The sequence below is a fragment of the Mesocricetus auratus genome, unplaced genomic scaffold (genome assembly GCF_017639785.1).
Source record: "Mesocricetus auratus isolate SY011 unplaced genomic scaffold, BCM_Maur_2.0 Super-Scaffold_6731, whole genome shotgun sequence".
NCBI classification, from domain to species: Eukaryota; Metazoa; Chordata; class Mammalia; order Rodentia; family Cricetidae; genus Mesocricetus; species Mesocricetus auratus.
The window spans coordinates 980,478-1,003,051 of NW_024429185.1; the positions used below are offsets into that span (position 1 = coordinate 980,478).

General features: G+C 52.3%; 1 protein-coding gene and 1 long non-coding RNA gene across 2 annotated transcripts; both read left to right on the forward strand.

Annotated features, from left to right (window-relative positions):
* Positions 1–5: 5 nt before the first annotated feature.
* Positions 6–2,654, forward strand: LOC121139110. The gene is made up of 4 exons (XR_005875947.1): positions 6–102; positions 657–731; positions 1,671–1,818; positions 2,476–2,654. It is a non-coding gene; the product is annotated as an uncharacterized LOC121139110 (long non-coding RNA).
* Positions 2,655–5,238: 2,584 nt separating this feature from the next.
* Positions 5,239–21,860, forward strand: Atp13a1 (ATPase 13A1). The gene is made up of 26 exons (XM_005086159.4): positions 5,239–5,915; positions 7,992–8,081; positions 8,160–8,350; positions 10,847–10,919; positions 11,092–11,247; positions 11,346–11,415; positions 11,493–11,599; positions 11,963–12,092; positions 12,191–12,246; positions 12,675–12,801; positions 12,872–13,009; positions 13,094–13,214; positions 13,585–13,742; positions 13,983–14,158; positions 14,231–14,341; positions 15,154–15,279; positions 16,155–16,263; positions 17,537–17,736; positions 17,816–17,912; positions 19,299–19,459; positions 19,530–19,644; positions 19,767–19,963; positions 20,831–20,973; positions 21,097–21,208; positions 21,300–21,443; positions 21,532–21,860. Exons 1-26 carry the CDS (start codon positions 5,529–5,531, stop codon positions 21,640–21,642), a joined length of 3,606 nt encoding a protein of 1,201 aa, XP_005086216.1. The 5' UTR covers positions 5,239–5,528; the 3' UTR covers positions 21,643–21,860.
* Positions 21,861–22,574: the final 714 nt, after the last annotated feature.

Sequence of the window (22,574 nt, forward strand, 5' to 3'; positions counted from 1 at the left end):
GCAGCGCTCCCCGATCCTGATTGGCTAGCAAGGCTTGAGTGACACCTGCTTCCCAAGGCCGAGTGGTGGAACTCAAATGACAGCCATAACCCGCCCTCCAAGGTTTGGCCCCCCCCACCCCCACCCCCACCCCCCCGTCCAGCTCAGGGGACAGTTGTATTTAAGCTGGCCCTAACCCTACCCTTAACCCCGGTAAAGCTGTCCTCATAGCACTTCCAGTACTTCCTCCTGGACACCGAGTTGCCACTGTGCACACTCTACTATGCAGTCAGTGTTCACTGCAGTAATCCTGCCTCACCACTAGAAAGACGCCCAAGAGCAGGACCTGGTGATCCTCAGGGGTCAGGACCATCTCCTATAGTTCATCTTTCTCGGGCTACACCTTAACACAAGTATTCGTTTCCTCTACTTTCATAGCACACATGTTCTTCCAAACTACTCCAGTTAAGATCTCCTCTCCTGCCGGATGGTGGTAGCAGTGGTGCACGCCTTTACCCAGCATTTGGGAGGCCGAGGCAGGTGGATCCCTGTTGAGTTCGAGGCCAGCCTGGAACAGTGGAGGAACAGGGATGAGGGTATATTTCTATTGCTGTGATAGACTATTCTAACAAAAAGCAATTTAGGGAAGGAACTGTATTTTTTGTGTATGGTTCCAGAGGAACTACATTCCATTGTGATGGGGAAGACATGGCGGAAGGAGTATGAGGAAGACATGGCGGAAGGAGTATGAGGTCAGTCTGTCTTAGGGTTTCTATTGCTGTGATAAAACACCAGGGCCGAAAGCAGCTTCTGGGAGGAAAGTGTTCATTTGGCTTACATTCCCCACCTCATAGTACTGAGGGAAGCAAGGCCAGACTCAGGAGGCAGGAACATGCAGCAGTGCTGCTCTCCCACTGGCGTGCCCCCCCCCCCGACCTGTTCATTTCACTTTGTTATACACCAGTGACAACTTGTCCAGGTGGCACTGCCTGGCCTGGGAACTCTCACATCTATCATTAATCAAGAAAATGCCACCACAGGCTTGCCAAACAGGCCAATCTGTCTGTCTGTCTGTTTGAGGACAGGTTTCTCTGTGTAACTTTGGAGCCTGTCCTGGAATTCACTTTGTAGACCAGGCTGACCTCGAACTCACAGAGATCTGCCTGCCTCTGCTGGAATTAAAGGCATGTGCCACCACTGGCCAAACATTCTTATTTTAAAAGTCCCACAGTCTTTAAAAATTCAAAGTTTAAAAACCAAGTCTCTTCGAACTAGAGAGGTGGCTCAGGAGTTAAGAGCACTAACTGCTCTCCCAGAAGGCACAGGTTTGATTCTCTGAATCCACACGGCAACTCACAACCATCTGTCACTTCTGTCCCAAGGACTCCAACACCCTCCCTTCTGACTTTTGCAGGCACCAGGTACAAACATGATGTATAGATGTATACATCCTCAGACAGCTCAGGCATGATTGCTTGTCTTACCATCCACTGCAGGGAGCACACAGCTCAGGAAGACAAGTGATTCTCCACCATAAGGGAAAGGGAGCCATATTGGGATCCCCTGAGATGTTTTCCCCTCACACAAGTCAGCACCCATTGCAGGGACAATGCCCCTATTCCTTCCCATCCTGGCTTCTGTCAGCCCCTGTCAAGCATGCGCATTTATGCTGTGTGACACTATTCCTACAGAGATACAAACAAACATCAACTCACCCCAGAGAGGGAGCAGACGGCAGATGAAGGGAAACCCTGACGTTCAACTTGCTGAATCAATGAGTTTATTGGAGTTATCAGGAGTATGGCTTAGTGGTTGCTTGAAAAGAACAAGGACTCAAAGGTAGGAGCATCATTGAAAGCCCACCCCCAAACAGGTGAGGGCTCCAAGCTGCAAACCTGGAGTTCTCTGAATGACATGCAAGCAACTTGACTATTTTCATAGCCTCGAGAAGGAATGAGCCTTGTGCACTTACTAAGTTTCAGGAACTTCCTCAGACTTTGAATTGTTATGTCCTCAGTCTTAGAGTCAGGCAGTGAGGGGTTTCAGCAGGCAAAGGCATTTTCTGCCAAGCCCAAGGACTGGGGATTGATCCCCTGGGGGCAGGATAGAGGAAAGAGGTGTGTAGAACTTCCTTAGTCCTCTTATCAAGGGTTCCTCCAGTTGTTTCGACAGAGAAAACTGCTGTGCAACAGCAGGCTACACAGTCAAGGCTTTTTCATTCTGTTTGCTTGCTTTACATCACTGAGCATCAAACCTAGAGTTCCAAGAACATTAGGTAATCACTCTAACACTGAGCTAGTGAACACTTTTATTACTTCTTTAAGTTTACAGAAAGTCTTATTAAGTGCTCAGGATGACTTTGAATTTGTCATCTTTCTGCCTCAGCTACATGGGATGACAGGCCTGCTCTACAAAGTAAAGCAATATTGAAAAAGAAGAAGAATTTATGTTGTAAAGTGGGCAGAAACAAACATGTCTTTTTTTTATCTTTTACAGCAGGGTCTCACAAAGTAATCCTGGCTGGTTTGGAACTTGCTGTATAGACCAAACTGTTTTCAAACTCACAGATATCCTGCTTATGTCTCCTGATTGATGGAACTAAAGGCCTGTGACACCATGCTCTGCTCAAATATATTAATTTTATAAGTTTATTAAATATGATTACAAAGTCTTATCGAATTTATTTTTAATTTTTGTTGGGGTGATGTTTGGTTGGTTAGTTTTGGTTTTTCAAGACAGGGTTTCTCTGTATAACAGTCCTGGCTGTCCTGGAACTTACTTTGTAGACCAGGCTAGCCTCAAACTCACTGAGATCCACCTGCCTCTGCCTTCCAAGTGCTGGGATTAAATGCATGTACTACCACTATCTGGCTATTTCTCTTTTTATTTATTATTTTTTTATATGTGTATGAGAGTGTATGCCGTGTGTGTGGAGGCCAGAAAATGTTGTCAGACCTCAGGAGTGGGAGTTATATTTCTCTTTTTATAAAGTCTTTTATTTGTGCTCCATAAGAACAAAGGGCTAGGGCAATATTCCCATGGTTAAGAACACTTTGAAAGGGTTGGAGAAATGGCTCAGATGTTAAGAGCACTGGCTGATCTTCCTAGAGGTCCTGAGTTCAATTCCCAAGAACCATATGGTGACTCACAACCATCTATAATGAGATCTGCTGCCATCTTCTGGCGGGCAGGCATACATGCAGGCAGAACACATACATAATAGATAAACAAACAAATAAATCTTTTTTTAAAAGGACACTTTAAAGACAAAGCAGGTTTGGTTCATAGTGCACACATGGTGACTGACATCTGTATGTAGCTTCCATTCCAAAGGATCTGACTCCCTTTTGGAATCTGTAAGCACTGCATGATCTGATGGTCAAATACACATAAAAAGAATATTCATTCCGGCGGGGTTGGTGATGCACACCTTTAATCCCAGCACTCGGGAGGCAGAGGCAGACAGATCTCTGTGAGTTCGAGACCAGCCTGGTCTACAGAGTCCAGGACAGCCTCCAAAGCAATAAAGAGAAACCCTGTCTTGAAAAACAAGCAAATAAACAACAAAAAAAAAAAGAATATGCAAAAATGTAATCTAGAAAATTTAATTATGCAATAAAGACCTGGAAAAGCTCATAGCACTCTCTGTGTAGTAGCCCACCCCCGAATCTCATGTGGGGAAGTTGAGGAAAAAGGAACAGGATTTCCAGGCCAGTTTTCACTACATAGTGAATTTGAGGCACGTTTGGGCTCCATGAGACCTTGTCTGGAAAACAAAACACAAACAATGAAAATGTCAGATAAAATGTTGTGGCACAATGGCTCGGCTCCTGTGTAAAGGCATTTGCCATCAGCCCTAATCACCCATCTAATGGAAGGAGAGCCAATTACAGTGAGCTGTCTAACGGCTACATGTGTAACACACATAAATAAATGTTTTAAAATATTTTCTCACATACTAATTATCACATAATTAGCAATATTTGAGATTCCTATTATGGGTGCTATGAAAGAGCTTAGTGGTTAAGAATGTCTACTCCTCTTTGAGAACACCAGAGTTCGGTTCCCAGCACCCACACAGACACAATTAGCAATTGTCTAGCAATAGCAAGGATACTGGGCATGGATACCTCAGGGTCAAGAAAACAGACACGTTCTGTGCCTTAAGTCTCCAAGGGAATGTGACTTGTAAAGTGTCTTGGCATAGCTTAAGAGGCATTGAGGGTTAACAGAGTAAGGGGCTATGTTTTCTAAGAAGGGAGAAGGGGTATAAGTACATAAAACTACAGTTGTGTGTTGTTAAGCTAGAAGTTTGTAGCTCTGTGCTTTCGAGGCCTCTAGGAACACAGATTTGCGCTAACCATGGCATTTGGTCCACATCACCATTTTCACCAAATGTTAACTGGTTAAAGGGGCTTCTCAGCGCTGCATCAAAGGAAAAGCTAGTGTGAGATCCGAGGCTGCTGCTTCTAGCCTCAGGGTGAGCAGTGGGGCGCTCTTACCGCTGAATTCCTTGGGCCTATTCGAGAATACAAGGCACCCAGTATATATTCTATGTGTCACGATTAAACAGCCAAATAAATCACCCTCCAGGCCGGGCGTTGGTGGCGCACGCCTTTAATCCCAGCACTCGGGAGGCAGAGGCAGGCGGATCTCTGTGAGTTCGAGACCAGCCTGGTCTACAAAGTGAGTTCCAGGACAGCCTCCAAAGCCACAGAGAAACCCTGTCTCAAAAAAAAAAAAAAATCACCCTCCTGACTTCCCACAGATACATGTGTACCCAGTAGATGGGATATTTTCGTGAGGTAAACACACACAAGCAGTGGGAATCACCCAAAGCTATTCTTAGGAAAGAGATGAAGTGACTCCATGGCCTTTTCCAGGAGCTCCCTTGTTGAATAATAGTTATACTGCTGTATTTCTCATGGCCACTGACATTTATAATCTTCAAAAACTCCTATTATGGTTGTGTCCAAATAATAGCATTTGTACAGAATAGGTGACTAACACTAAAACGAATTTCATACAAATACCAAATTTCCCATTTCTTACGTTAATGTGACCATTTTGTGAATCATTACTGTGTGGCTAGCACGGAACAGCCACTCTTGGGGCTACCTTTCGAAAGCTCCGCCCTCCTACCAGACCCCGCCCTCAAAGACCCCACCTCCTAAGCCCTCATCTTTGATTGGCTTTCCCCGTCACGTGCTGAGGCCCCGCCCCACGTCGTTGGCTCTTCCCTTTCAGGTCTCGTAGCGTCAAGCCCGCCCTGCCTGCCTCGTCTTTTCCGGTCTTCGTCCGGCGTTGCACCCCTTAGCAAGCTGATTGGGTCTTTGGTTCCTTCTTCGTCACGGCAACACCCTTACTCTCCTTCCAGCCACAGTCTGTCATGGCAGCTCCCTGAGCAGGCACTTCCCGACCTATCTAGCGCTTTCCACCGGCGCTTCCTAGTCCTAAAAGCATTCATGGTGGCGCTCAGGCCTCGCCGGAAGTAACTTGCCGGAAGTAAGGCGGTGCCTCTGCCGGAAGTCAGGGCAGCCCTGGGAAAGATGGCGGCGGTGGGCAACGCGGTTCTTTGCGGGGCCCGGCCTGGCGGGGCCGGGGGCAACGGGCCTCCCCAGCCTGAGCGGCGGCCGCGGCCGATGCTGGCCGCCGGACCAGCGCTCATAGCGAGTGGCGATGAGCTGGTGGCCGCCGTGTGGCCCTACCGGCGGCTGGCGCTTCTGCGGCGCCTCACCGTGCTGCCGTTCGCCGGGCTGCTGTACCCGGCCTGGCTGGGCGCTGCCGCCAGCGGGTGCTGGGGCTGGGGCAGCAGCTGGACCCAGGTCCCCGAGGCCGCTCTGCTGGCGCTCGCCACCATCTGCCTCGCGCACGCACTCACTGTCCTGTCAGGGCATTGGTCTGTGCACGCGCACTGCGCGCTCACCTGCACCCCGGTAAGTGCGCGCGCACGACCCGGACCGGGACCCAGGCGACGTGGAGCCGAGCGGGGGGTGGGGGTGGGGTTCCGGGCCGCCGCGGGCTTGCACATCCCCAGTCCCGTCTGCAGCCTTGTCTGGGCGAGGCCCGAGTCTCCAGAGCCGCCCTCTGCCCTGTGGTTTAGGCCTAAATCTGACCCCGCTGTGACTCGCCATGCGACTGTGGTGTGGTCACTTCGATTCGCAAGAAACTAAAACAGACCTATCGCAGAACCCCTATGTTACCAGATGGCGTGGTGTTTTGGAACGATCCTATACCTTCCCTCTCCGTTATCTCTACCTTGGTTTTTCTTTTCTTGTTTTTGTTTGTTTTCCTAAGACAGGGTCTCACTATGCAGCCCTGGCTCGTCTGGAACTCAGAGATCTCTGCCTACTTCTGTCTCCAGCATGTTGGGATTAAAAGCCTGTGCCACCATTTCTGGCTCCTACTTTTTTTCTCTCCCCGAAGTGTGAGGCTAGACCCTAGTCTGTGTTCAGCCTCTGTCCCTTGCTAGATCCAAAGGAGCGTGCAGTTCATCCTGGTGCTTAAGATGGGCAGGAGCTAGTTTTAAGTGACTTAATAGTTTAGAGTCTCATGATATCTTGCTATAAGATAAGGGTGGTTAATTCTTTGGGGACTTGTCAGGGTGGTTATACAATACAGCAAGACAGTGCAGTGATCCAAGTTCACAATTCTAAATACAGTGCCATTACAGGAAGCAGTGACTACAAGGTGCTCTAAGTTGGCATGTAACATCCAATGACCACACTACAGATCACGCCAAATTTGAAGCCTGGGCACTGATATCTGCTCAAGCCAGTTTCCTTTCTAACTCTAGCTCTGGGTTGGTCCTCAGGAAAGGAAGGAAGTGTCAAGTACTGCAGGAAAAACCAGAATACCCTTACCTACCCTCCCTGGTTCTGTGTGCATTGAATCCTCAGTCCCAAGAGAGTGCACCCTGTTGTCTCCTTCATTTATCCTGCAGAGGGGCCCAGCTTTCTGAGCGTGGGACTGAGGGTCGTGGTAGAGTTGTGGGGGTGAGTGTCTAGAGGGCTTTTGGACTGTAGCTAAACATGTGTAGGCGTGAACTTCCTCTCCCAGGATGGAGAAGTGAGTGGGAGGAGCTAAGCAGCCTTGGGGTGAGGAGACAGATGGGGGTTTGCTTCTTTCTCCCTGGGTTTCAGTTTCACCCTGCAATGAGGGAAGATAAGATGGCCTGTAAAGAGCCTGCCTCAGTGTTAGAGTGCTTGCCTTCTGTGTCAGAGAAGCTCATCATTGTGTGTTTGTTTCTGTTTTCTCTATGGTTCCGGGCCATGCAGTCCCTCTGGAGTGGCATTCCTGCAGGGTCACCACCGTGTCCCTCCTCCTCCAATCAGTGCAGGTCTATTAAAACAGCTCATGGGAGGGTGGTCCTTGTGTCAGGAGAGTGACATGGAGAAAACCACTGGGGATGAAATGGTCCCGTTTGTTATTGCAGAAGACAGATAACCCTAACAGGTGTCTCAGCTCACACTAGCTGTAGATTGGGCCACCTGGAGCAGGCTCCAGAGTAGGTGGCATTTAAGCACAGGCCTGAAGGAATCGGGAGAGCTAGCTGTCTGAGTGTGCCTGCTTCCTGCAAAGAAGACGGTGTGAAGCAGGGAGGCATGGCCAACCTCTTGACGTCACAGCACAGTGTAGTCATCAGCGTAATTACTCTAGGGAGTCTCATAACTAACTTCCTGAGAGAGAAAGTCTCATGGTGTTTCAAGTATGCTTATGGTTTTGTGTCACGTCCATAGCCAGAGAGGCCAGTGTGGCAGCAAGTGGGTTGTAGCCGGACGTGAGTCAAGTGAATGGACAGTATGTACGATACATGTTCCATACGGGTTAGAGTTCATGTCCAGAATCCCGGGGATGAGTATGCTTGTGATGAAGTAGAGTGTGGCCAAGCCAGCACTAGAGCCTAGGGACATATCTACAACATTCATAACATGCCCACACTCCTCTGCTCCTGTGAGGGCATGCACTTTCGGGTTAAAAAGGGCTCAATAGCAGTCTTTGGCTTTTGACAGGAGTATGACCCCAGCAGAGCAACCTTTGTGAAGGTGGTACCAACCCCTAACAATGGCTCCACTGAGCTGGTGGCCCTGCACCGTGACAAGGTAGGTAGTGATGTTCTGCAGGGTAACTGAAATAGGCATTTGTGTGGTATCTGTGATGTCCCATCCCCCATTCCCTAGGGTGAAGATGGGCTGGAGGTACTGTCATTTGAGTTCCAGAAGATCAAATACTCCTATGACGCCCTGGAGAAAAAGCAGTTCCTCCCAGTGGCCTTTCCGGTGGGGAAGGCCTTCTCCTACTATCAGAGCAACAGAGGCTTCCAGGAAGAGTCAGAGATCCGAGCTGCAGAGAAGAAGTTTGGGAGCAACAAGTGAGTCCTGGCTGCCCCGTGGGCCCCTGTGCGCTGCTGCCTGCTCTGCTCCTGGTCAAGGAGCCTGGCAACAGGGCAGAAGGCTCTGCTTTTAAGCCAGAGATGCTACGTGACAGGGGCCCCATTCGAGAAGCGTGTTCGCCTCTAGTTCTCCAAACTTGTCTGCCAACATCCCTAAGAGGGCCAGGAGCCTCAGCTTTACTCGTTTATGAGAATTGTCCTGTCCTCTGTGACCATTCTCCAATTGTCTGTCTTGTGACTGCTGTAATCCCCTCTTGCCTGTGTGGGGTGAGAGGCTGTGTGTGTGTAGAGACTGGAGGTTCGCTTCAGGTGGCGTTGTGGGAACCATCCACCTTGGTTTTTTTTGGGTGGGGGGGGGGTTTCGAGACAGGGTTTCTCTGTGGCTTTGGAGGCTGTCCTAGAACTCTCTCTGTAGACTAGGCTGGCCTGGAACTCACAGAGATCCGCCTGCCTCTGCCTCCTGAGTGCTGGGACATCCACCTTGTTTTTAAGGCAGGGTCCTGAATTGTAGCTCACTAAATAGCCTTACTGAGTAGTCACACCAGCAGTGCTGTCTCTACCCCCAGTGCTGGGATTTCTTTTTTTTTGTTTGTTTGTTTTTTGTTTTTTCGAGACAGGGTTTCTCTGTATTGTTTTGGAGACTGTCCTGGAACTCGCTCTGTAGACCAGGCTGGCCTCGAACTCACAGAGATCTGCCTGCCTCTGCCTCCTGAGTGCTGGGATTAAAGGCGTGCGCCACCACCCAGCATGAAATTAGATACTATCTTGAAATTTCTGTTCAGCTGCTTATGTTCATAAGCATCTTGACACACTAGACATGGTGATGATGCATGCTCGGTCGGTTTGGACTACAGCTCAGTAGCTGAGTACTAATGAGCTAGACTGGATTCCGCCTCCAACACTGAAAAAGGAAAACAAAACAAAATACATTTATGCCACTTTGATATTGGGTAGGATGACATATTCCATGTGGACTTTCTCCTTTAATCTCTTACTAAAACTAAGGTTCTGGTTTTGTTTTTGGGTGTTTTTTTTTTTTTTTTTTTTTTTTTTTTTTTTTTGGTTTTTCGAGACAGGGTTTCCCTGTGGCTTTGGAGGCTGTCCTGGAACTCGTTCGGTAGACCAGGCTGGTCTCGAACTCACAGTGATCTGCCTGCCTCTGCCTCCCGAGTGCTGGGATTAAAGGCGTGCGCCACCAACGCCCGGCCAAACTAAGGTTCTGATACACATCTGGGAAAGGACAGCCCAAAGCTGGGTACCAAACATCATTATATGGCATCACAGGGTGTCCACCCTGACAATGGTGGTTAGTCAGGAAACCTGTGGACATGGAACCTGGTGCCTGACACATGCTAGCCAGGAGTCTTGCCACTAAGCCACACCCCTCACTGCCTACAAAGTTCTTTCATGACTCAGTTGCCACGTCCAGTGTCAAGTTAGAAGAATCATTTGTTGGTCTCTACAACCCTGGTGTTGGCCACATTAATGGCCTGGGTCACATTTTCATGCTGTCATTGTGGGTGTTTTTGTTTTTAATCTATGGGATCATTCTGTAGTTTCACCTTCTCAGATCACAGCATGTCTGGGGAGTCTGAGTGCCCTTGGACTTTGAGAGCAGAGCAAAGGAGATCCAGGTCAGACTGGGTGACCACATGCTGTTGTAGGAGACACCCCAGGGACAAGCTTCTTGGGCCCTTGAACCCAGGACATATTCAGGAAAACACTACAAAATCCCAAGGCCTGCAAGATGGCTCAGTGGGTATGAGCCCTTGACACCAAGCCCAGCAACGTTGTCGTCTGACTGTCACACACTGTATCACATGCATGTTATCTCCCCTCTTCATGCAAAAGCGAAAGTCTTTTTAAAGGACCATGCATTGTAGTGCACATCATTAATCCCAGTACTCAGGAGTCAGAAACAATTTGATTTCTGTGAGTTCTAGGCCAGCCCGGAAAAAAGAAAGGGGGGGATCCCAAGGTTCAGGGTTCCATCCCCTCCACCACATAAACTTGGTCATGGTGGCACACTCAGAAAGTAGAGGAAGGGATATCAGAAGTTCAGATCTCCTCCTTGGCCCTATAAGGAGTTTGAAGAGAGCCTGGGCTACATGAGAACCTGTCTCAGGAAAAGAACATCCAGGCCCCATGGGGATTAGCGTCTGTCACCAGAGTTCCCCTTCTTCCCAACACCCCTGTCCTGCTGCCTGTGTCACTGAGCAGGTATTCTCATCTTGCCCTGGGGTGGGTGGTACTGGGAGGAGCCTGTCACAGGGTTCAGCAGAGCAAGAGTCTCAGTGGCACATTGTCAGCCAGTCTTAGCTCGCTTGCAACAAGCAAGGAGTGGCTCCCACCTTGGATAGCCTGTGTGTTTGGAAACCTGCAGAAGTTCCCAGTTAGAGGTAGCAGGGCCAGGGCTGCCTCTTCCTCAGCCTCAACCAGAAATTTGGAGAATTTAGTGGCTATGGTCTCTTGCAGGGCTGAAATGGTGGTGCCTGACTTCTCTGAGCTTTTCAAGGAGAGAGCCACGGCCCCTTTCTTCGTGTTCCAGGTAATGATACTGGTCCTTGTACTAGCTCCTTCTTTGTCTGTCTCAGCCAGAGTAAGCCTGGCTGCCCTTGCAAACCCCAGAGCTTCTCCCTGCTCTCAAGGATCATTGGTGTTTGCTGGGGTTTCTGGATACAGGACAGGTGGGCAAGGCCTAACAGACTGCTGAATCACAGGTGTTCTGCGTTGGGCTCTGGTGCCTGGATGAATATTGGTACTACAGTGTCTTCACTCTGTCCATGCTGGTGGCTTTCGAGGCCTCCTTAGTGCAGCAGCAGATGAGGAACATGTCAGAGATCCGCAAGATGGGCAACAAGCCCCACATGATACAGGTGGGACTGGTGGGACAGGTGGATGGTAACCCTGCCCAGCTCTGGGTGGGCACCATTTGTATTCTGTGTTGACACACTTCCCCTACTCATACTTCCAGGTCTACCGCAGCCGAAAGTGGAGGCCTGTGGCCAGTGATGAGATTGTTCCTGGGGACATCGTGTCTATAGGTGAGGCAGGATTCTCTCTTTCCAGACAGAAACCCTTACCTTAGTTTGTGGCTGACCCTGCTGCCTGCACATTGCAGGCCGATCCCCCCAGGAAAACCTGGTACCATGCGATGTGCTGCTGCTGCGGGGCCGCTGCATCGTGGATGAGGCGATGCTCACTGGGGAATCCGTGCCACAGATGAAGGTGAAGGGTGGGACCCACAGTTCACTAACAGTCCTTGAAGAAAGATACAGGGTGGGAGAGGCCAGTGGGCTAGAGTCATTTCCATTGATATAGGCGAGCCAGGTAGAGAAACCAGGCTACCCAATCAATATGAGCAGTATCACCAAGGAGGTCTAATGCAGATCACGGGGCATTAAGTCCACAAGTCCTTTGGTGAGGAGGCACTGGCTAAGGAGCCCAGGTGGATAGGATTTGCTGACCTAGGGTGGGGCTCTCATAGGAGTTGGACAAGTCTCTGGGGGCCAGCCTTCCAGAGATGCAGCCTACTAATGCCTCAGCTCTGGAAGACTTGAAGTGAGGTAATCATCCAACTTCCTTTCTCAGGAGCCCATTGAAGACCTGAGCCCAGACCGTGTCCTAGACCTGCAGGCCGATGCCCGGCTACATGTCATCTTTGGGGGCACCAAGGTGGTACAACACATCCCTCCGCAGAAGGCAACCTCCGGCCTGAAGTGTAAGTGCCTCGAGGGTGTCCTGGGTGTCCCAGACGTGCTGTAGCATGAAGAAGGTAAGACAAGTGTCATTGACACCTGCCTCTACTTGTCTCCTCAGCGGTTGACAATGGATGTGTGGCCTACGTCCTGAGGACTGGATTCAACACTTCCCAGGTATGGTCTTTGATCACATCTAGGAGAGCCCAAAGTGTGTGATGGATCCTTCCAGAACATTCACCCTAAGACTAGTACAAGCCTTGCCATCCTATTACTGGCTTGCTTTCCCTGGCCTGAGCTAACGGGGGTGTGCCCAAGGCAGTCTGGCTGTTGCCATCCTAGGAGAGGGATTTTAAGAGAGGTGCTCTGGTTAACGCTTCAGGGGTTCCCAGGAGGGGTGACTTCTCCCTTCATACTTCCCACCCTTCCCCTGTGGCCCCGTGGCTGGCATGCTTAATTAAGGCTCTTGTCTTCCTGTTTCATGGTCTAAGGTGGGCATTGCTGTTTCCTAGAAAGAGAAGCCAACCTCTGCATTCAGGGAGGGGAGGCCACTGTCCCCCATAAACCTCCCGGGAAAAATTGTTCCCTCTACCCCATCCCTGCAGGGCAAGCTGCTACGTACAATTCTCTTTGGGGTGAAGAGAGTTACCGCAAACAACCTGGAAACCTTCATCTTCATCCTCTTCCTCCTGGTGTTTGCCATTGCTGCAGCTGTGTATGTGTGGGTCGAAGGTAAGCACCCTGGCGGCCCCTGCTCCACGGCCCCATCCCTGCCCCAGGCTGCCAGGCCCTGTTTCCACAGGGACCAAGGATCCCAGCCGGAACCGCTACAAGCTCTTTCTTGAGTGCACCCTCATCCTCACCTCAGTTGTACCCCCTGAACTGCCCATTGAGCTGTCCCTGGCTGTCAACACCTCCCTCATAGCCCTGGCCAAGCTCTGTGAGTACCGAGAGATTGGTGCGGTGGGGTACAGAGCAAGCTGGGTTCTGGAGGACACTGACTCCGGGTCCCGTCCCACCGCAGACATGTACTGCACGGAGCCTTTCCGGATCCCCTTTGCTGGCAAGGTGGAAGTGTGCTGCTTTGACAAGACGGGCACCTTGACGAGTGACAGCCTGGTGGTGCGTGGTGTGGCAGGGCTGAGGTAAGCATAAAGGGACTGACCCCCATCTGTCTGCCCCCGCGAATAGAACCAAGCTTGACCTGAGCCTCCATTACAGAGGGTCCTACATGGATGTCAGTTTGAGTGGTATCAGGGGTAAGGAGGTTGACTCAGGCCCAGAACAGCCAGCACAGACCTGGTGCTCCATCTGTTGTGACCTCAGGAGTCATCCTTGAGGCTGATAGTCTCAGAAGGTCCACTCTCCTCACCAAGGTATCTTTAGTGACCATGACACTGAGTACTGGCAGCTCAGAGGGTGGCCCCTAGTAGCCCTCACTGAAGATTCCCCTCCCTGGTAGAGGTGCAGCTCCTCCTCTAGCCACCTTGTAACTAACTGTCCCTGTCTTTGCAGAGATGGGAAAGAGGTGACCCCAGTGTCCAGCATTCCCATAGAAACACACCGGGCCCTGGCCTCCTGCCACTCGCTGATTCAGTTGGATGATGGCACCCTTGTGGGTGATCCCCTGGAGAAGGCCATGCTGACAGCCGTAGACTGGACACTGACCAAAGGTGAGGGACTGCCATCCAAGGCCTGGCGCGGGCGACCTCTATCCTGGGCATGATGGTGACATTCCCCCAGTCTAGTGCCAGGCTGGCCTCGCATCAGTATCTTTTTGGGGTCAGTGTCAAGTCTTCTGTGGCTGATCCACTGTGCCAATTGTAACCAGCAGGGTTCTGGAGATGGCGGAGGGGGGCTTGGCTGCCTCTCTGGAGCAAAGCCCCTCAGGACTTGTGCTTATTTGTTTCCAGATGAGAAAGTTTTCCCCCGAAGTATTAAAACTCAGGGGCTGAAAATTCACCAGCGCTTTCATTTTGCCAGTGCCCTGAAGCGAATGTCCGTGCTCGCCTCCTACGAGAAGCTCGGCTCCACTGACCTCTGCTACATCGCGGCTGTGAAGGGGGCCCCTGAAACCCTGCACTCCATGGTGAGCCAGCCCCACCCTGGGTTAAGGGGCAGGCAGGGACCAGGCAGTGATGTTCCCCTGTGTTCCATGCAGTTTTCCCAGTGCCCGGCTGACTACCACCACATCCACACTGAGATCTCTCGGGAAGGAGCCCGTGTCCTGGCTCTGGGCTACAAGGAGCTAGGGCATCTCACGCATCAGCAGGTGAGGGCCTGCTGCCCTGCCACATCAGTGGGAGGGAGCTTTTGTGTTACCCTCTCTGCTCTGGGATGTCATGGGCACCTCCTTGGGGAAGTCTAGAGGCATCTCAGATTCCACCATTCTTGTCCCTGCCACCCTAACAGTATAACTGTCTTGACCTGCTTCTTGGTCCTGGTCCAGTCTGCCTTCCCCTACAGCCAAACATCCCTCTAGAACTTACATGTCCCCGACTGTGGAGACCCACTCAGGCCAGGACTCGAAGCCTCTGTCCCCTAGTCCTGTCCCCCTGACCCCACGTTCACTCTTCTACTGTGCCTTCTGGGATTTTATCACCTGCCTTCCCTGGTCCTCTCTGGGTATTTAAGGGCCTTGTACAGTCCTGCTTTTGAATTGAACCACAGAGGGCTCTGCGTTGTGTCTATGTCCAAAAACGCAAGGGTTAGGCACAGTTGGGTCTGGACACAATCATCATTAGCTGGACCCCACTTGGACCTACCTTGCCTCTGCCCTCCTGGCTCTGACATTTCTCTTCCTAAGGGACTGGGCCTCCTTTCCCCACACCATCACACACATACACACATCACACACACAAACACATCACACACATAACACACATCACACACATACACACATGCACACATCACACACATGCACACATCACACAGATACACACATCACACGCATACACACATACACAGTGCTCTAGTTGCTGAGGTGCGTGTAACCTGCTTTCGTGCCTGGGTTCCTCGCTCTGGGAGATTTGAAGAGGCTAGTGGGGAGGATAGATGGTGAAGGTGTCCTGCATCTGTCCACAGGCCCGGGAGGTCAAGCGGGAGGCGCTCGAGTGCAGCCTCAAGTTCGTGGGCTTCATTGTGGTCTCCTGTCCACTCAAGGCTGACTCGAAGGCTGTGATCCGAGAGATTCAGAATGCATCCCACCGGGTATGAGCAAAGCAACAAGTTAGAGCAGGGGCAGGGCTGGCAGCAGAGAACTGTGACACATAGGTTTTAAGCTGGGCGTAGATATGGCACCACTCTCCTCAGACTGTGTGACTGTAAGAAGGAGGTCAGCGATCTGGAGGCCAGACCTGTCCCGGTGCTCAGTCTCAGAGGCAAATAAGATGACTGGTACCCAGTGGACCCTCCTGGGTCATGACCCACCTGCCTGCCTTTCCCATCTCTAACGTGTTCTCTATACAAGCAGGTACCAGGCCCTGAGCACTGACAGCCAAGGGCTAATTCTTAATTTGTGTTTTAAGTAAAAGCAATAAGCTGAACGTGGTGACATGCTTGTCATCCTAGCACTAGGAAGACAGAGGCCAGTCGGTCAATATGGTCTACATAGTGAGTCCAAGGCCAGCCAGGCCCTCATAGTGAGACCCTGTCTCAAAAAGCAAAAAGTAAGATCTAGGAGTTGCTCACCAGTTAAGAGAACTTGCTGCTCAGCCCTGAGGGCCAGAGTTTGGATCCTGACACCCAGAAAATAACTATAGCTTCTAGCTGTGAGAGAGCAGACGTTTCTTCTGGCCTTCCTATCCAAAGGATCAAGAACCCACTTCTGTAAGCACATAGCAAAAGGTGAATTACTGTAAGAAGCAGCTGACATTTAGTGTATGACACCCCTGGAGCCGGCTCAGCACCTGGACCGTGGTGTCTGATGAACCGGCACAGCCTTGCCATTTGGATAGCACAGCCTGGGTTGGTAGGCTCTTCTGTCCCATACAGGTTGTGGCCTTTTCCCTCACACTTTCCTAGGAGGAGCTGTGAGGCCAAGGTAAGCAAGTATTCCCTGCTAAGCCCTGTTCTCGGGCCCCTAGGTGGTCATGATCACAGGGGACAACCCACTCACTGCCTGCCATGTGGCTCAGGAACTGCACTTCATTGACAAGGCCCACACGCTCATCTTGCATCCTCCCTCAGAGAAAGGTGAGGCCGGGTAGCTGGGCCCTCGTCCAGGACAAGTACCTTACCACTGTTTCCTGCTGACCACAGTTGACGGCGGCCCCACCTTGAGGAACACAGGCAGTGTGGCATAAGAACACTCACTGGTTCCTGCGTGCGTCTGCCTCGTTTGTTTACAACAGGCCTCATGCACACTGCCTTGTTCACCTTGGGCTGTGCCATTGCCCGGGGGTTGCTAGGTCCCCAACACCTGATGAGGGCACTAGTTGCCCAACTGAGGATGGTAGATCCTGGATAAAAGGCATGGCATGTTCTCAGCACTTCTGTCTGCCCACCCTGCGCCCTGGGCAACTTCTACGTACATCGTGGGGAGGAGGTAAAGTGCTCAGCTGGCTACTGGCATCTTGCTTGTAAGCACGGAGGCTGGGACTCCAAAGAAGTCAACTTAACTAGGAGTGAGGGCATCCTCCTGTCAGCCCAGCTCTTGAGGCAGGAAGATTGCTGTTGGTTCTAGGCCAGCCTGGGCTACACAGTGGCTTTCAAGCCCGTCTTTGCAGACATATCTTCTGAGACCAGGCTTTAGAACCCTTCCTGTGTAAGTAGTGAACTCACTTCTTGCTCAGGTCACTTAGTGTCACTTAGTGCAGGATCTGTGTGAGGAGCGGTGGGTAGCCCAATGCAGGATGGCAGAATAGAAGGTAGTAGGTGTACCCAGCTAGGAAGGCTTCTAGAACCTTCCCACTGCTTCTCATAGAACTCAGTCATCACTCTCTGCTGTTGATTCCAAGTCTCCCTCCATTCCAGCCCTGTGTGCTATGTTCTTCTTGGACTGAGGGTTGTGGACGGGTGACCCTGTTGTTTTATGCACAGACCAACCAGGTTGACTGAACCTCCCATCTGAGACAGTCTAGGGTGGGAAGTCAGTGCTGGGTGTGCTGATGAGCCACCCTCTCCCAGCCTGCTCCTAAATTTGAGCTGCAGAAATAAAAGTGGGTCCCGTGGTGCTTGGCATGGGAGGGATCTTAGCACCAAGAGGGCTGGTGTTCAGGCTAGCAGTGGAGAGACCTGTTAGATGAGGGAGCAGTGTTGTGTAGCCTCTGAGACCAGACCTCCTGTTTGCATCTAGCTCAGTCATGCGGCTACCAGAACAAGGCTCGGGTTCCTCAGCCCTGTCTCCTCATCTATGCTTGTGGCCCTGTGTATGTTCCCTGTGAAATTCCCAGAGCAGGGCCAGGCTGTGGGTGAGGTTGTGCTCGTGGTCCCGGAGTCCCACCCTGACTGTAGCTGTGACCCACAGGCCGGCCGTGTGAGTGGCGCTCCATTGATAGCAGCATTGTGCTGCCTCTCACCCCGGGCTCTCCCAAGGCACTGGCCCTGGAGCATGCACTGTGCCTCACCGGTGATGGCTTGGCTCACCTGCAGGCTGTGGACCCCCAGCAGCTGCTCCGCCTCATCCCTCATGTCCAGGTGTTTGCCCGTGTGGCCCCCAAGCAGAAGGTATGTGCAGGACCCTGGGCTGGGCACTGGCGGCTTTGGGGATGGTTGCAGCCACATTTATCTCGTGTCTACCATGCAGGAATTTGTCATCACTAGCCTGAAAGAGCTGGGCTATGTGACCCTCATGTGTGGAGACGGTACCAATGACGTGGGCGCCCTGAAGCATGCTGACGTGGGTGAGCGCCAATAGCTGGGAGCTGTCTCCATTACTAGTGTGGGACATCTCTCCTGGCCTTGTTGCTCATAGTGAGGAGTATTTAATTCTTAAGATAGGAGCTGGGGTGTGGCTCTGTGGTAGAGTGGCTGTCTACAATCCTCCAATGGGAGGTCAGGGGTGTGGCTCAGCAACACAGGTCTTCCTTAACATACAAAGGCCTGGATTTCATCCCAGACACTGAAAAAAGAAGTAATTTTAACTAATAACCTCCCTGGGCGGTGGCGCTCATCCAAGCAGAGCTCAAGAGAATCGGGTTCAAGTTCATTCTTGACTATGCAACAAGTCCAAGGCTAGCCTGGTTACACGGAAGCTGTCTTAAAAAGAAGCGTTGAGGCCGCAAGATCAGGGAAAGGTACGGGCATGAGGAACAGGGTAGGAGAGAAGAGGCAGTTGGGATGGTGTCAGTCCCACAGCCGGGGTGCTGGCCACAGTCACTGTCAAGACAGGTGTGGACGCCCTGGGCTGCAAAGGCTCACCTTTGCTTTCTCTTTGCCACCTGACCTGCACTTCCCGCCCCCATTAGTTTTCATCTGCTCGTTTTAGGCTCTGATGGAGTTTGTGCTCCTCTGAGCCTGGGCGTTGCTGTGTGCCCAGCCTGGCGCTCTAGATTCTAGTGCCTCGGCCTGCAGAGGGCTGGGGTAGCAGCCGCGCCTGCACCAGCACAGCCGCAGTCGCTCTGCTCGCTACTGGACTTCTCATGACTTCCGCTTTCCTTTTTAAATAACAGCTTTCACGCTCTCTCTCACAAAAGGAAAGTAACACTTAAAAATTTTTCTTCTGGCTGGTCAGTGATGGCTCACACCTTTAATCCCAGCACTCAGGAGGTCGAGGCAGGAGGATCTCTGTGGGTTAGAGGCCAGCCTGGTCTACAGAGCGAGTTCCAGGACAGCCGGGGCCACACAGAGAGCCCTGTCAAGGACCTGAACTTGGGGACGTGAGCACGGGCAGGCAGGTGCTCCACCACTGAACTGCATCCCCAGTCCTGCTTTCTTTCTGCCCGGGTTGTAAAATCATCCCCTAGTGTTGTGATATATGTTCATGCTGAGAGCACATGCCTGCTACTGCATAGCTGTAAAGCTCAGGGGACAGCCTTGTGAAGTTGGTTCTCTCTCTTCATGTTCACACAAATGCCAGGCACGTGTGGAAAGTGCTTTTATCTGCTAAGCCAGTCTCCAGCAAAATAAGGTGGCCAGTCCCTGAGGGCCCCATAGGGCAGACAGTGAAATGGGGGGATCTTGGAATTGGTGGGTAGTAAGCAGTAGCTCAGCCTGGGGCCCAGCTCTGCAGCTGGACTCTGGGGCCTGCCCCCAGCCCTTCCCATCGCTCCTTCCCAACACCCTCTCAGGTGTAGCCCTCCTGGCCAATGCCCCTGAGAGGGTTGTAGAACGGCGACGGCGGCCAAGGGACAACCCGGTCTTAAGCAACAGTGGCCCCAGAGTCTCCTCCAGGTCAACCAAACAGAGGTCGGCACTCCTGTCCCCTGAGGAGCCACCAGCCTCCCACAGGGTGAGTGTTCAGATTATAAATGCCCAGAGCCCTTGCTAGCCAGGGCTGACCCCTGCCTCCCACCCCATAGGACCGGTTGAGCCAGGTGCTGCGTGACCTCGAGGACGAGAGCACCCCTATTGTGAAGTTGGGGGATGCCAGCATTGCAGCACCCTTCACCTCCAAGCTGTCCTCCATCCAATGCAGTGAGTCCCGAGCACTGACCCCGCCCCTGCCTCGAGCCCTGCATACCCAGTGCCCTGCCCAGTCCTGCCCATAGCCACACCCACCCAGCACCTCTGCCCACTTCTGCCCTGCTTCCCCACAGTCTGCCACGTGATCAAGCAGGGCCGTTGCACATTGGTGACTACGCTGCAGATGTTCAAGATCCTGGCCCTCAATGCCCTCATCCTGGCATATAGCCAAAGTGTCCTCTACCTGGAGGGTGTCAAGTTCAGCGACTTCCAGGCCACCCTGCAGGGGCTGCTGCTGGCCGGCTGCTTCCTCTTCATCTCCCGCTCCAAGGTGAGCCCTAGACCACCTAGGACTGGCCGTAGGGCATTTCAAGAGCTCTTAGGGATTGGATTAGTTACAGAGACCTAGAGCTCAGAGACAGGAGTGTCCATTGATATCACTTAGGGTATACTGCTGTCTGTGAGCTTGGGGTTCAGACAGGTCACAGACCCCAGGGCAAAGGAAATGATGAATGACAGCAAACAGAGGACACACGGTGCTGTGAGGAGAAAGTGTGTCACAGACTTCGGGGGCTGACCTCAGGGACCCCAGGGAGGCCTCTTGAGAAAGGGTGCTGCCACAACCTGGAGTCTGCACTGGTCACTGACGTGGTGAAATCGAGGCCCCAGTGCCCAGAGGGTGCATGTGTCAACTTCCCATCGCGGTGAGGAAAGGCTGTACAGGGTGACCTGAAACACAAGGTCTGTCTTGGCTTAGGCTTCCAGAAGTTTCAGGTCATATTTAGAGCTACTCGCCCACCTCACAGGAGCTAAAAGAGGAAGGCTTGGGATTATCCCCAAGGCTACACTCCCTTCATGCTGGCCCCACCATGTAAACTTTCATCAGCCCAGGCATAAAGTCAGAGCCTTAGAGATGGTCACTTTCCAAATCCCTATCATAGCACTTTCCCTGGGTCTTCTGAGAACATTTCAGATCCCACCTTAATAGGGTGGGAGGCTAGCAAGCTGGACCAGACATGCCCCTTACCCCTGTAACTGCATCTCGGGAATAGGGAGAGTAAATCTGTTTCCTGACAGACCTCCATTACTACCTTGGAGTACAGACTGTTTGGGGCATAGGCAACCCCCAGGTCAGGGCTGTCATCTCAGCGCCTGTCAAGTGACTGAGCTGGCCCTGACTCTCGGTCCTGCCCTGCAGCCTCTCAAGACTCTGTCCCGAGAGCGGCCCTTGCCCAACATCTTCAACCTGTACACCATCCTCACCGTGATGCTGCAGTTCTCTGTCCACTTCCTGAGCCTCGTCTACCTGTACCGGGAGGCCCAGGCACGCAGCCCTGAGAAGTAAGTGCTTCCAGGGGAGAGGAGGAGAGGGCAGCCTGCCGGGCCCTGGCTCTGTCAGGGCAGCAGGAGGCCACAGAAGGTGCCTGAGCAGGGGATGGACCTGACACCCACGTCCCCCTGCAGGCAGGAGCAGTTTGTAGACCTATACAAGGAGTTTGAGCCAAGCCTGGTTAACAGCACGGTGTACATCATGGCCATGGCCATGCAGATGGCTACCTTTGCCATCAACTACAAGGTGAGGCCCACACATCTACTCATGCCTTCCCTGCCCCCCCCCCTCCGCTCAGCCCTCCCCAGGCAGCTAGGCAGCTGTCTCTTCATTACAGGGCCCACCCTTTATGGAGAGCCTGCCTGAGAACAAGCCCTTGGTGTGGAGTCTGGCGGTATCACTGCTGGCCATCATTGGCTTGCTCCTTGGTTCCTCACCGGATTTCAACAGCCAGTTTGGCCTCGTGGACATCCCTGTGGAGGTGAGTGGCCCTGAGCAGTGGCCCCTGGCTCAGTCCAGCCTGGCCAGGCCCAGCCACTGGCCCAGCTCATCTGCCTCCTCCTTGACAGTTCAAGCTGGTCATTGGCCAAGTCCTGGCCCTGGACTTCTGCCTGGCACTCCTGGCTGACCGTGTCCTACAGTTCTTTTTGGGGACTCCGAAGCTGAAAGTGCCTTCCTGAGATGATGGTGCTGGTATCCACCGCCTATCCTGGTTGCTGCTGGGCAGGAGCGCCACCCCCTGTTGCCCCAGGAGGGAACATTGCTCCCATCTCCACAGTGAGGCAGCCCGCCTTGCCCTTGGAAGACTGAGCTGGGACCCTTGTGGGAAACCATTGGCCGGACTAGTGGAAACAGCCCTGGCCTTTGGTAAATAAATCGGCATCTGCAATTTTGTGAAGCCTGCCTCTACTTGTCTGTGCCACACAGGGCCCCTGGTCACCAGAGAAAGGCCTGGCATCACCACAACCCCAGGGAGGAGAGTGACCCTCTGTGGGCATTCAGTACTTTGTAGGCCTGGATCTGGAGACCTCAGGTTTTCTGTGTCATGTCCATCCTTTATTTGTTGGGCTTTTAACGTGTCAGGCCCTGGAGCGGCAACAATGTGCCTCCCTCAGTGTTGTCACAGTGAAGACTACTTCCCTGCAGTCAGATCTGCAGGGTCCTAGCCACCACTGGAAAGTCTCCCTACTTTCAAAGGAAAACACGTGAAGGTGGGGACTCCTGAGCCTGGGATGGTTCTTGGAGGTCACAGTGCAAGGTGTTTGTGTCCCTGCCCGTCCCTAAGAACAGTGCACTGAAAGGGTACCGTCTCAAGATGCTGACCCAACCAGACCTTTAATCCCAGCACTTAGCAGGGGGGCTCCTGAGTTTGAGGCTAATCAGTCTACTCACGTAATTAAGGTCAGCCAGGCCAAATCGTGAGACGTGTCACCTCTCCCCTACCCCCCAAAAAGGGAACTTGACACATGAAAGCTACCAAGTTCGCTACAGCCTTTATAACATCAGTTCTCCATGCCTAGATCTGAAAGCCTGGGCATGGAGTTCGGTCTAGTCGCTGGGCGGGGCAAGGATCTGGGGCGGGGAACCCAGGCTTGCTGAAAGGGAGTACTGC